General features: G+C 47.7%; 1 protein-coding gene across 3 annotated transcripts; it reads right to left on the bottom strand.

The window, feature by feature from the left end:
* Positions 1-4,525: 4,525 nt before the first annotated feature.
* Positions 4,526-11,727, bottom strand: UBA52 (ubiquitin A-52 residue ribosomal protein fusion product 1). 3 transcript variants are annotated; one of them, XM_077331625.1, is made up of 5 exons: positions 11,547-11,727; positions 10,985-11,106; positions 8,674-8,760; positions 5,852-5,954; positions 4,526-4,756 (listed from the first exon to the last, which is right to left on the bottom strand). In XM_077331625.1, exons 2-5 carry the CDS (start codon positions 11,085-11,087, stop codon positions 4,663-4,665), a joined length of 387 nt encoding a protein of 128 aa, XP_077187740.1. In that variant the 5' UTR covers positions 11,088-11,106; positions 11,547-11,727; the 3' UTR covers positions 4,526-4,662. The 3 variants fall into 3 exon arrangements, with proteins under 3 accessions (XP_077187740.1, XP_077187741.1, XP_077187742.1); XM_077331626.1 differs by having other exon boundaries at positions 11,485-11,622; XM_077331627.1 differs by having other exon boundaries at positions 11,471-11,586.
* Between the last annotated feature and the right edge of the window lie 417 nt (positions 11,728-12,144).

Genomic DNA, 12,144 nt, shown 5'->3' with positions numbered 1-12,144 from the left:
GCTGGAAGATTCCCCCCTCACACACACACAAACCCACACTCCACGTGTTGCATTTTGGTGTTCTCTAATGATGCTACATTAATATTATTAATAATAATAATAATAGTGACCTCAAGTTGCCGTATTTAGAAAACAAAAATTTCCTTACTTACGAAAAGGAACTAAAGAGCCTCTTGATGCGGGTGAAGGAGGAGAGTGCAAAAGTTGGCTTGAAACTCAACAGCAAGAAAACGAAGATCATGGCATCCGGCCCTCTCAATTCCTGGCAAATAGATGGGGAAGAAATGGAGGTACTGGCAGATTTTATTTACCTGGGCTCCAAGATCCCTGCAGATGGGGACTGCAGCAAAGAAATCAAAAGATGCTTGCTCCTGGGGAGGAAAGCTATGGCAAATCTAGACAGCATCCTAAAAAGCAGAGACATCACCCTGCCAATGAAAGTGCATCTAGTCAAGGCTATGGTCTTCCCAGTTGCAATGTATGGCTTTTGAACTCTGGTGCTGGAGAAGACTCTTGCAAGTCCCTTGGACTGCAAGGTGAACAAACCGGTCAGTCCTAGAGAAGATCAGCCCTGACTGCTCTTTAGAATGCCAGATCCTGAAGATGAAACTCAAATACTCATGAGAAGGAAGGACTCCCTGGAGAAGAGCCTAATGCTGGGAGCGATTGAGGGCAAAAGAAGGGAACGACAGAGAATGAGGTGGCTGGATGGAGTCCCTGAAGCAGTCGGTGCAAACTTAAATGGACTCCGGGGAATGGTAGAGGACAGGAAGGCCTGTAGGATCACTGTCCATGGGGTTGTGATGGGTCAGACAAGACTTCGCAACTAACAACAATATTCCAGTGGTTGGCTTTGTTGATCTGAAGCAGCCAAACAAAGTTGGAGTGCGGTGGCACCTTGAAGACTGCAATGTATTACCCAGGACATATGCTTTCATGGGCCTGCACTCCTCTGTGATTTTGTTCTACTTCAAACAAGTGATCACTATGACAAATCCCATGTTTAAAGACCCCAACTATTTCGAAATGATTTATTATTACGGTCCAGGACCAATAAACAAAAATGAATTTCAGAATACCTATTCCATGGTACTGAAATATCGAGTGGCATACATATGATGGAAAACATAAAAAAGCATAAAATACATAAACCACAGAATAAAATCATTCCTTTCCTGTTACTGCAGAGGCTTCTGAGCCTAGTTTCCAGCCACCCAAACTTGGCCATTTTAAGTTATTTTATTCCTTTCTAGAGAGGTGATGCATTCTCTGTCTCCCAGGAGAGCCCTGAGTTATAGGAATGATGAGATTATCATGAATCTCCTTATAGATTTCACAGTCAAGGATGACACGTTCTAGAGTCTCAACCTTCCTATTGCAACAGAAGTATAAATTCAAGTGAGTAGCCATGTTGGTCACAATAAAATCAGAGTCCAGCAGCACCTTTCAGACCAACAAAGATTTATTCAAGGCGTGTGCTTTCGAGTGCTCTGCCTCAGACTATGAAGTGACCATCATAACAGTAGGAATATATAAACAAAAGTTAATCCTGTTACATTATTAAACTGTGTCACAGCATCCACACACAGCCATATGAAAACACCCTGCCAAACCAGCCTAGCAGACCCCTGGAACCCATTTGTAGTTCACAAAGACATATCAGAAATAAAACTGTCGATGCCAGTGATCCACAGCTTCCACCCTCCTATTTACTGCTGGCCCCATCTGTCTCCATACCAGTGCAAAATATTCCTACAAGTAGAAGCTTTTAAATTTTGGGTCAGACTCTATTTTAGAGTAGAAACTGGCAGCCTTTTAACTTGTCTAAAAAGTGACCCTCTTGAATTTCGATGGTTCCAGGCTATTGAACAAAAATTAGTCTCCATTGGCATCTATCTGAACTCTGGAAGAAAAATGTATCTTCTGGATTATTACATAGACAATTTTAGACCATGAGCATCAGGAACTCTTGCCTACCCAGCCTCGAGTCTGCTCTCCAGCATTCTTTGGCGTCGCTATGCAGAGAAATCTTATGCCTATATATCTACTTCTTCTTGATGTCCCACCCCTTAGAAGAGCTTTTCTCCTTGTACGAATGAATGCTTTCCCCTCAAAGGTCTTAGAGGAAAGGTTTAACTGTATTCCATACCATGCAGGACTCTGTCCGCGTGGTTCTGGCTGCTCTGACTATCTCACACATTTTCTTAGATTGCCCCTTATATGAGCGATGTTGGGATGACAGTTTTGTTGCTTTGCTGGAAATCAAGCCTTCTGTAAGTCTATGACCTTGCAATTCCTGCTCTCTGACAGAGATCCAGAGGTACCCATTATAGTTGCCAGAGTCTTAACTAAGATTCTTTAATATACTGCCTATTTTGTATTTTATCTTTTATAGTTTATCATTATTTTAAGATCTGTTCAGTTATGTAACCCCATGGCCAATTTTATTTTGTTGCAAATTTAAGCCCTATTTCTTTATGTTTTATACATATTTTATGCCAATAAAAGGTTACTGACTGACTGATTAACTTTTGCTTATATATTCCTACTGTTATGATGGTCAGTTCATAGTCTGACAAAGAGTGCTTGCACTTGAAAGCTCACTCCTTGAATTAATCTTTGTTGGTCTTAAGGGTGCTACTGGACTCTGATTTTATTGAACAGAAGCATAAGCATTCTTCAATGGGAGACTTTATATCTGCCTTCAAGTATGGCAAAAGGGAGCACCTTGCACTTCATTAAAGCTGTCTTGTAATTAGGATTCTCAAGATGTACAAGGTAGGCAATGATCAAATCCATAGCCAGAGTAGTTGCACCAAAAATTGCATTTTGAATTTTGTTTATTGTTTGGCCAAAACTTTGGCTTGCTCATAAGACATGGACAGCAGCAGATTTTGTGAGGCCATAATATCCCACTCTGTTCCTCACAGATTTCAGCCAAGAGGAAACGTAACTATCCTGTGGATTCAAGGGTGAAGATTTTTCAGGGAAAAAACAGTAAAGGAACACAGCAGACCACACCTTAGCTTCCAAAAGACCTTGACTATTTAAGCTGTGATAATGGCTACTAAATAAGAATATTTGTAACCTTCCATCCTCAAAAGAGTTTATTTCATCAGGTTTTTTTTAAAGGAGTCCCAAAGAGGGCAGATAGCAAAAAAAGGGGACATGTCTGTTAACCCTACCCTAAATAGCCCAGGTCACCGCATATTCAGAAGGCCCTGCCTAGTATTTGGATGGGAGACTTCCAAGGAAGTTCAGAGTCATGGTGACCCAGGTGGCAAACCACCTGACACACAAAGCTGCCCTGTATCGATTCAAAGCATCAGTCCAGTTAATACTTACAACCCAACCAATGGATTGGGTCTGCAGCCATTTTCACACTGCATTGTGACTAAATATGACTAAAAGGTTTTGCCACATTCAAAATGTTGCTGTAATGCACTTCTATCTGTAAACTGCTAAAGGGGAGGAGAAACAGTAGGCCCTGTCCGGGATAAAAACTCGGAGGGCCCAATCAGGAGCCGCTTTGTGAATGTCAATCCAGGGCCAAGCGGCCAATAGGGAGCGGCTCACTATTGGCTGCTAGGCCCGGCCTCGCCTGGAGTTGCCATGCAGAAGAAGGCGCCTTCCTGACACTGTGAGTCCTCCAGCCAGCTTCTCCTCGCCCCAGGGAAAGGAGCGTCCCTGCCCCTTTCCCGCTCTGGGGGACTTCTCCTGGGCCCAGGAACAGCCTCTTCCTGGGGCCAGGAGAAGGTCTCGAGTCGCGGATAGGTGGGTTGGGAGGCCTGGGGGGGGGGGAGCCCTTCCACGGCGGCCCGGAGCATGATGGCTGCCTCTCAGAGCTGGGGGGGGGGGGGCGGGAGCGCTGCGCTTGCCCTGCCCACCAACTGAGCTGCCCAGCAAACTCCTTCGGTCCCTGGATGGGCCGGGGGGGGGGGGGGCGGGAGCGCTGACTCCTTCCTTCCTGACTTCCTCTTTTTCTCTCCCTCACACTTGCTCACTTTTGCCCTTCATCTCTTTCTGCCTTTCTTCCTTTCAGCCTCCATGCAGCCAGACTCACAGCCACCTACACTTCTGTACCCCCAACTCTAGCCCTCCCCCTCGCAACTGGAGGAAGTACCTCCTCTGGAGCTCGTGTGGACCCCTGGTTGGGAATCCCTGCCCTAGTGAGCGGAACACTTTGCATCCTGAGCAGAAGAGAACTGCTGTGTTCTTAAAATGGGCAGCATGCAGCACAGGACCCAGACTGCTGCTAAGGGAGATCACTACCTTCCTCCTGCCAATCGGCCATGTGCATAAGGAACAGCATCCTCTGCTTAGGAGGCTTCCGGCAGGGCCGGTGTCTCTATCGTGCTCTGTTCCCAAGACTTCTCATGGAGAACCAGAGACTGAGCCAACCCCTGGCTCGATATTGGACCAGACAAGATAGCAGATTCAAAGAGACATAGCTGCGAATATCAGAGACACCTGGAACAGCACAGGACCATGGGTGTTGTTTTTTAAAAGCAGATGACACAAACTGTTTGATGAATCAATGGGTTTTATTGGAGCTGGCAGAAAAGGCCACATGCTGAGGGAGGAGGAGACAGAACGCTCTGCTGCCGGAGTACCAGAACCGGATGGGGAAAGATCAGCATCTGCCTGCCCTGCCCATGATTTTTACTTGACCTTCTTCTTTGGGCGCAGGTTGTTGGTGTGGCCACACTTCTTCTTGCGGCAGTTCACAGCCCGGGGGTGCAGGCGAGCGTAGCATCTGGAAGGGAAAGAGGGGCCCATTTAACCCACGCTCTACAGGAGGACCCACCCACAAGGCTGTTAAGGAGCTCCGGCGTCAATGGCCTGGGTGTTGCGAAGGACTCTGGGGCATATTTTAGGATGGGAATGGTCGTATGTTGGGGAGGAAGGGGGGGAAAGGACCCACTGAGAGCTGCTACCAAGTCAGGGAAAAATTGCAGGGCATGGGTACTTCCCAGAGGCTAGCCTTGGGGAGAGCCCTCACTCTGGCTTCAGCAGGGCAGGCAAAGTATGTGCTCAGAGTGCCTTTCTCTTTTGCCTGGGAACCTACAGAGCAGCTGCCAAGTACAAGAGATCAGAGTGGCCCTGAAAAGCTGACTTCCCAACTGGGCTACTCAAGCTGTCATCCACCAGCAGTGGAAAATAGGGTTGCACGCTTGCCGAAGCGCACCGGAGCATGCAAGCCTATTGGAAAATGTATCAGCTCATTCAGGCCACTGTAGTTCTGTCTTACTGGAAACAGCCAGACCTTCTAACTGCAGAGGAACCCCTGAAATATTCTTCAGGAACCCTGGAGGGCCATGTTCATTCAGAGAAGTGGGCGTGGAAGTATGATGCGGAAGCCAGCCAATCGATCAATCCATCATTGACCATTTCCATTGTGGAGAAAGAGACGAGCTTCTTGAGCAAGATGGCTCCAGTGATGCCTAGGGATGTCAGTGGCCATCTGAACTTTGGGGGAAAGTTGCGGAACCCCCGGGGAGCTCTTGTGGAAAACTAGATTTCCCTGGAACCCTAGTTTGGAATTCCCGAGCTAGCTTTTATCAGGTCCCTCCTACAAGCCTGTTAAACCCAGACTATTGGCATGCAATACATGTGCTTGGCCACTGAGGCACAGCCTCCCCCCACAGTAGCACGAGGCCACTGGACCCAAGCATGGGACTGTGGCTTCCTACAGGTCCACAGTGGTTTCCATAAATCTGTCAACTTGACATTGCCTGACATGATGTTTGCACAGCCACTTCCTCCCCAATCAAAGGGGAAAACTTGATCCTGGTCTGCCTGTCTCCCCCCCCCCCCCAGTGCCTTCAGGGCTCACGGAGGCAGCACATACTTGCGGCAGATCATCTTGTCGCAGTTGTACTTCTGGGCAAGCTGGCGAAGGGAAGGCTCAATGATTCCTCCACGGAGGCGCAGCACCAAGTGGAGGGTGGACTCTGAAAGAGGGAAGGGGCGGGAGAGAAGTTGTGAGCAGAAGGGCCTGGGAAAGCAGGGAACACAAACACCCACAAGAAACACTGAGGACACCCACAAGAGAGACCACACTGTGGCTGGAAGCCAGGATCCGTTTAGACTTTGCTTCTTGGAATACCGGTCCAATAGAAATAGATATGGCTGAATATCTGTCTGAATCAGCCAGACAAAGTTTGAGGTGAGTGGTGCCTTTAAGACCAACAAAATATTTTATTCCGGACGTGCACTTTTATGTGCATGAACACTTATTTAGACAGAATTAGTGGGATGGCTGCATCAGTCTGAAGCAGCAGAATGAAGTCTGAGTCTGATGGTACTTTGAAGACCAACGAAGTTTTATTTAAGGCAAAAGCTTTTGTGTGCAGGCACACAAAAGCTTTTATCTCAACTAAAACTTTGTTGGTCTTAAAGGTGCCATCAGTCTTTGCTCAGCCCCAATAAAAACGTGCTAAGACTAGAACTGTCAAATATATAGGGGGTCAACGGCCATTGCATCAAACCTCAGCAGGCGCATGAAGTGCTGTGGGGAAGCAACAAAATCTCCTGCCCAAACAACTGCAGGCCCAGGTCTTGCCTCAAGTGGGGCCTACGAATGGCAGAACCGTTACCAATGGCATCTGCTTCAGGGTTGGCTTGGTTTTTTTAATAGGAGGCACCAGAAGTTTATTCTTCTCCACAAGGAGCACCTAGAAGATTTCCCTCCCTTTGTTGTTGTTAGGTGCGAAGTCGTATCCGACCCATCGTGACCCCATGGACAATGATCCTCCAGGCCTTCCTGTCCTCTACCATTCCCCAGAGTCCATTTAAGTTTGCACCTACTGCTTCAGTTTCCTTCCCTACTCTCATTCTTTTCACACCTGTTCAAACCCCCTACAAGCACTTTTCTTTTTGTCTGATTACCCGAAGACAGGGGTGGCCAAACTGTGGTTCTCCACATCTCCATGGACTAGTTTGGCCACTATGGGCTGGGTTATGGAGCCAGCTGCTGGGTGGCAAAAGCTACACAGCTACTCCCCACTCCGTTTTGCAAGAACCTACCACCAGTACTCCAGACTACTGTACCCCCAGTCTGTCTTCACGTGTATGATGGGGGAGGAGGGCCAGAAATCGAGGCTTTTCTGGCGCAGAGAGGATTCATTTCCAGCATGGATAAGTTCAGAACCTTCCTGACCTGTACACATATGGCCCACAGCTCAGGTGCTACCACCCAGAAATTAAAGGCGGGAGGACCCAATCTGGTCAGATTGAAGACTGCTGCTTGCAGAGAATCAGAGGAACCCAGACATGGCAGGTTAAAAATTAGCTTAGAATGAAGACCTATACAGCAGCTTGCTCTGGAAATATAGGTGACTGCTGTAGGAAGTGGTTCTGTGTGGGCATGCACATGGTTGCATTCCCTCTAGTGCAGGGGCAGCCAGACTATGGCTCTCCAGATGTCCATGGACTACAATTCCCATAAGTCCCTGCTAGCACATCCTGGCAGGGGCTCATGAGATTTGTAATTTATGCACATCTGGAGAGCCACAGTCTTGCCACCCCTGCTCTGTTTCCAGTTGCTCTGTTCAGCCCTGACCCTCGTAGCCCAGGCAAGCCTGATTCTGTCAGATTTTGGAAGCTAAGCAGGGCTGATCCTGGCTAGTATTTGAATAGGAAACCTACAAGGATTTGAATGAAATTCCTCCATAGAACACTAGGAGTCCAACAAAGAGGCAGGCAATGACAAACTACCTCCGAACATTCCTTGCTTGGCTACCAGACAATCCTTGGATCCCCTACACTACATGCCATATTTTTGGAGGTGAGCAGGGCTGACTGACTTGTATTTGGATGGGAGACCTCCAAGGATTTGGGTGGTAGTTCCTCCAAGGGCCGCTAGGAGTCATGAAGCAGAGGCAGGCAATGACAAACCACCTCCAAACGTTCCTTGCCCGGTTGGCAGACAATGTTCAGATCTCCTGACTGTGCTACACGTGCCACATGATAAATAAGTAGCTCAAAGCCCCTCATCTGTAACCGCTCCGCAGAGCGGTATGAATAAAATGCTAAGGGGTGGGCGCTGTCTGGGATGGGGGCAACGATTGGGCCCTCTGCTTGCCAGTCCGGGGCCAGGGGCTGATTGGCCCCTAGCCCCAGGACTGACCAGTTGGGAGGCGCGAAGTGCCTCCCAACCCCCCCCCCCCACATGGGCCACTTCCTCCAAGGGGGGGGGCCTCCCGCACCCACCCACTGCCTGCTAGTGCCCGCTGTATTTTTCTTACATCGGGCTTAACTTCTAGTCTTCATCGTAATCAGCACTCTGGCAAAAAAAGGCCTCCTAATACAGTAGGTGCGTGTCTGAGTCCACCCTAGGCGTTCGCAGCTGCGGTGAGATGTAGACAGGACTTTTCTGGTTTTCTCCATTCCCAGCAGTCTGATCCCCTATTATCATCCCCCACAGGTGGTATGCTAATCCTGGTCTGGTGAGGGAGCCTGGGGGGCAAGCAACAGGACCTTCTGTATCTCTTTTGTGAACTACAATTCCCATAAGTCCCTGCTAGCACATCCTGGCTGTGCTTCTAAAATCTATTCCTCTGCCCACCAGCAAAGACAGCGCACAAAGGAAACAAGAAACCAAGTCTGACTGATGGACAACCTGGCTGCAATCGCAAGCCCCACTCTCCTCTGTGTGGGTCAGTACAGTACCTTTCTGGATGTTGTAGTCGGAGAGCGTGCGCCCATCTTCCAGCTGCTTTCCTGCAAAGATCAGACGCTGCTGGTCAGGAGGGATGCCTGCAGAGCAAATGAGTTGGGATGAATATTGTTTCATTATACAAATACAGCTAATGATTTATCTTGTTGATGTTTCTTTGCTACTAGTGCTAAATGTTCCCCTATAACAGGGGTAGCAAAACTGCGGGCCATTCCGCACAGCGTTAATGTTGCTGAAGTCTTACCATTGTGTAAAGCTATTTTTTAAACATTACATCGTACACAATTTGCAACACTCATGTAACACTTCCGCAAAAATCGCTTTCTTGTAGTGCTTTTCGGGGAATCCACAAAGACAAAAGTAGATTCCCCTTAAAAAAAACCATTAGATACGTGAAAACAACCTGCAACACATCCAAAAAAGACATGTGTGTTCTCATTATAGCGGTAGCAAGCATGTCCCTTCCCTAAGCTCTCACACCCAAGCTCCCAGCGTTGCGATCGCCATTTCCCCCCTTAAAACGGCAAAAAGCGACGAATAAGCGATGCTTGTTCGGCTAAAATTCCTCCGCATGCAATTGTCAGTAAAGTTTCCGAGGACAATACAGCCCCCTGTTCGACACTGCCCATAATTTTGGCCAGAAATTGCACCGGGGGGGGGGGGGGATTTTTTTTTTTAAACTTTGCACTGAGCATGTAAACAATTAAACGCCAGCTTCTACGGCAGCGAAAAAGGTATTTCTGATACATTAAATGAACAAATATGCGTTGCTACAGGTGTTTTCGGGTTTTTTAAAAACAATTTTTTAAGGGAAACACAAACACAACAGTTAATCGGCTGTTTTGTTTGATTGACGGCCAGGGGCGGGAGGAAGCACGGAAAAGATATTGCCTCTTTTGTTGTGATTTTGGCGAGACCGGAAAATTGTGCGTTACGAGAACAGCGCTAGTGGGAGAGGCGTTTTTCTGTGTGCGTTACTGAGACCTGCCGCTATTGTTTGCAGTGCTTTTCAATAGCTCTCAGATTTAGTAACATTGCCAGTTGTGCAGTATGGCCCTGTGGTTCTCCAGATGTCCATGGACTAAATTCTCATGAGCCCCTACCAGCATATGATGAGAGGCTCATGGGAATTGTAGTCCATGGACAACTGGAGAACCACTGTTTGGCCACCCCCGCCCTAGAGGCAGGCAGAGAAAGGAGAACACCTGAAGTCTCACATTTGCAATTATCCAGTTTACTCTTTCTTGCACTGGGGCAACTGGGCATTTTGCTTCCCTTCTTTGACATCTCCTTGAGAAAGAGCACTGAGGCCTTGAATTCCTCCCTCAAGCAAAGTACTGCTTTGCTCCCCTTGCCTCTCAAATTTGCGGGGGGGGGGAGAGAGCAGTTTCCCAAAGGACTAAATTTAGCTCAGTTGCCAACCCCTAGGACTAAAACATGGGAAAGAAAAAAATTACGATTGATTTACATGTGATGATGGGGAACCATGGACCACTCCTGCAGCTGTGCTTCTAAGCAATGCTGCCAGCAACTAGAAGCTTCTTCACATTCGCTTTCAAGCCTGAATGCTAGAAAATGGAGGTGGGCCCAGCTGGACATAGAATTATGGTTTTAACTCATAATTATGGTGCAGACAATCTTAAGGTCTTTCTGATACCAGAACTAAGGCACATGTAATGAAGATCCAAGGGGATTGATTCAAGGCCAGCAAAATAATATATTACTTCATGCAATGAAGCACTGAGGTAACTTCCCGTCACAAAATGTACCGACAAAGGCTAACTTGTCAAACAAATTAATGTAGGGAAGTCTCAATGGAAGAATAGTTGTTTTTTATACCCCTCTTTTGACTACTCAAGGGAGTCTCAAAGCGGCTTCCCCATAAACAATACCCTGCAAGGTAGATGGGACTGAGAAATCTTAGAGAACTATGATTGGCACAAAGTCACCCAGCTGGCTGCACGTGGAAGAGTGGGGAATCAAACCCAGTTCTCCAGATTAGATGCCACTGCTCTTAACTACTACACAATGCTGGAGAATTAGCCAGGACAGTGAAACAGCACCTTTGTGTTGAAAAGCAGTATACTGAACACCATTGACTGAAAAATGCCTCTGTGACCTTTTTGGGAGGTGTCTCTTTGGCCAATGTAAGAAAAAGGATAAATCACAGTCATGATCCAGCACTGCTCCAAATTCTCAAGTTATTATCCACCCCACACTGTTCCTGTGTCAAAGATGTTTCCTTCCCCTTCCTATTCCCACACATTTTGGATGAAATTCTCAATGGACTATATCAAGGCTTACCTTCCTTATCCTGAATTTTCGCTTTTACATTCTCAATAGTATCACTGGGTTCCACCTCAAGGGTGATCGTTTTCCCTGTCAGGGTTTTCACAAAAATCTGCATGGTGGCAGCTGAGTGTGACCTGGTGGAGGGGGATGGATGAGACACAATCAAAATGACTGATTGATTCAGTGCAAAGGTACCTAACTTCAAATCTCTCTTCAGCCGGAAACCTTTCTTCCCCAGGTTGTTGAATTGGGGGCCTAAAGACTGTGCTCACGGTGACTTGCCAGACCCCAGTTGGCTATAGGTGGAGGAGCAGGGAACCAACGCGGCTCTCCACATCAGAGGCTGCTGCTCTTAAATAATAACAATATATTAATAATAATTTCTAACCCGCCCTTTCCCAAAGGCTCAGGGCGAGTAACAACATACAAAACGGGCAATTTGTTGGCTTTACACATTTAGCATCATAAACTTAGTTAGCATATATCAACTGCACCCACAGAGGCCCGTCTACCTCCAGTCCGAACCCCGGGGAAGGCCGAGGCGTCCAGGCCGAGGCCCTCTCTTGCCACCTACCCGCCACGCGCTCCCGGCCACCTCCTTGGCCGAACAGAAAGAGCTCCCCGCGGCGGAAGCGGAAATGCACCCCTCTTCCGCTTCCTCACGCTCCCTTTCCCTCTATTTCCCGCCCGTTCGTCACAGGCGTCGCATAGGCGACAACATCTCTAACCAATCAAACCGCACGCATTGACTTGGCGTCATCACGCACATCCCACTCTCTTGTTCCCGAGGTTCTGGCTGGGACAGAGGTGAAGGCATCCGAGTATGTTGGAGTCCAGCAGCACCTTTAAGACCAACAAAGATTTATTCAAGGTGGGAGCTTCCGAGTGCAAGCACTCTTCCTCAGACTAAGAACTCCCTTAAGAACTTCCTCAGACTAAGAACACATCCAAATACAGCCATGTGATAATTCTTTGCCAAAGCAATATATTGGAGACAAACATTTGCGGTTTCTAATTGAAGGAGCGGTGGAGAGTGGTTAGTGTCTATTGTTGCCTTATGGACACCCTTCGCGGTTGCCGTGTCGAAGGGGAACCGGAAGTATAAGCGTCATAATTTTATCTCTGTAAAGTGAAGAGAACAAATAAAAGAGAGGGGAGCGGCGCCCCTTTTC

The sequence above is a fragment of the Paroedura picta genome, chromosome 4, assembly GCF_049243985.1.
Source record: "Paroedura picta isolate Pp20150507F chromosome 4, Ppicta_v3.0, whole genome shotgun sequence".
NCBI lineage: Eukaryota > Metazoa > Chordata > Lepidosauria > Squamata > Gekkonidae > Paroedura > Paroedura picta.
Note: the sequence above shows the minus strand (reverse complement) of the source record. Positions and strands in the feature narration are given on the sequence as shown.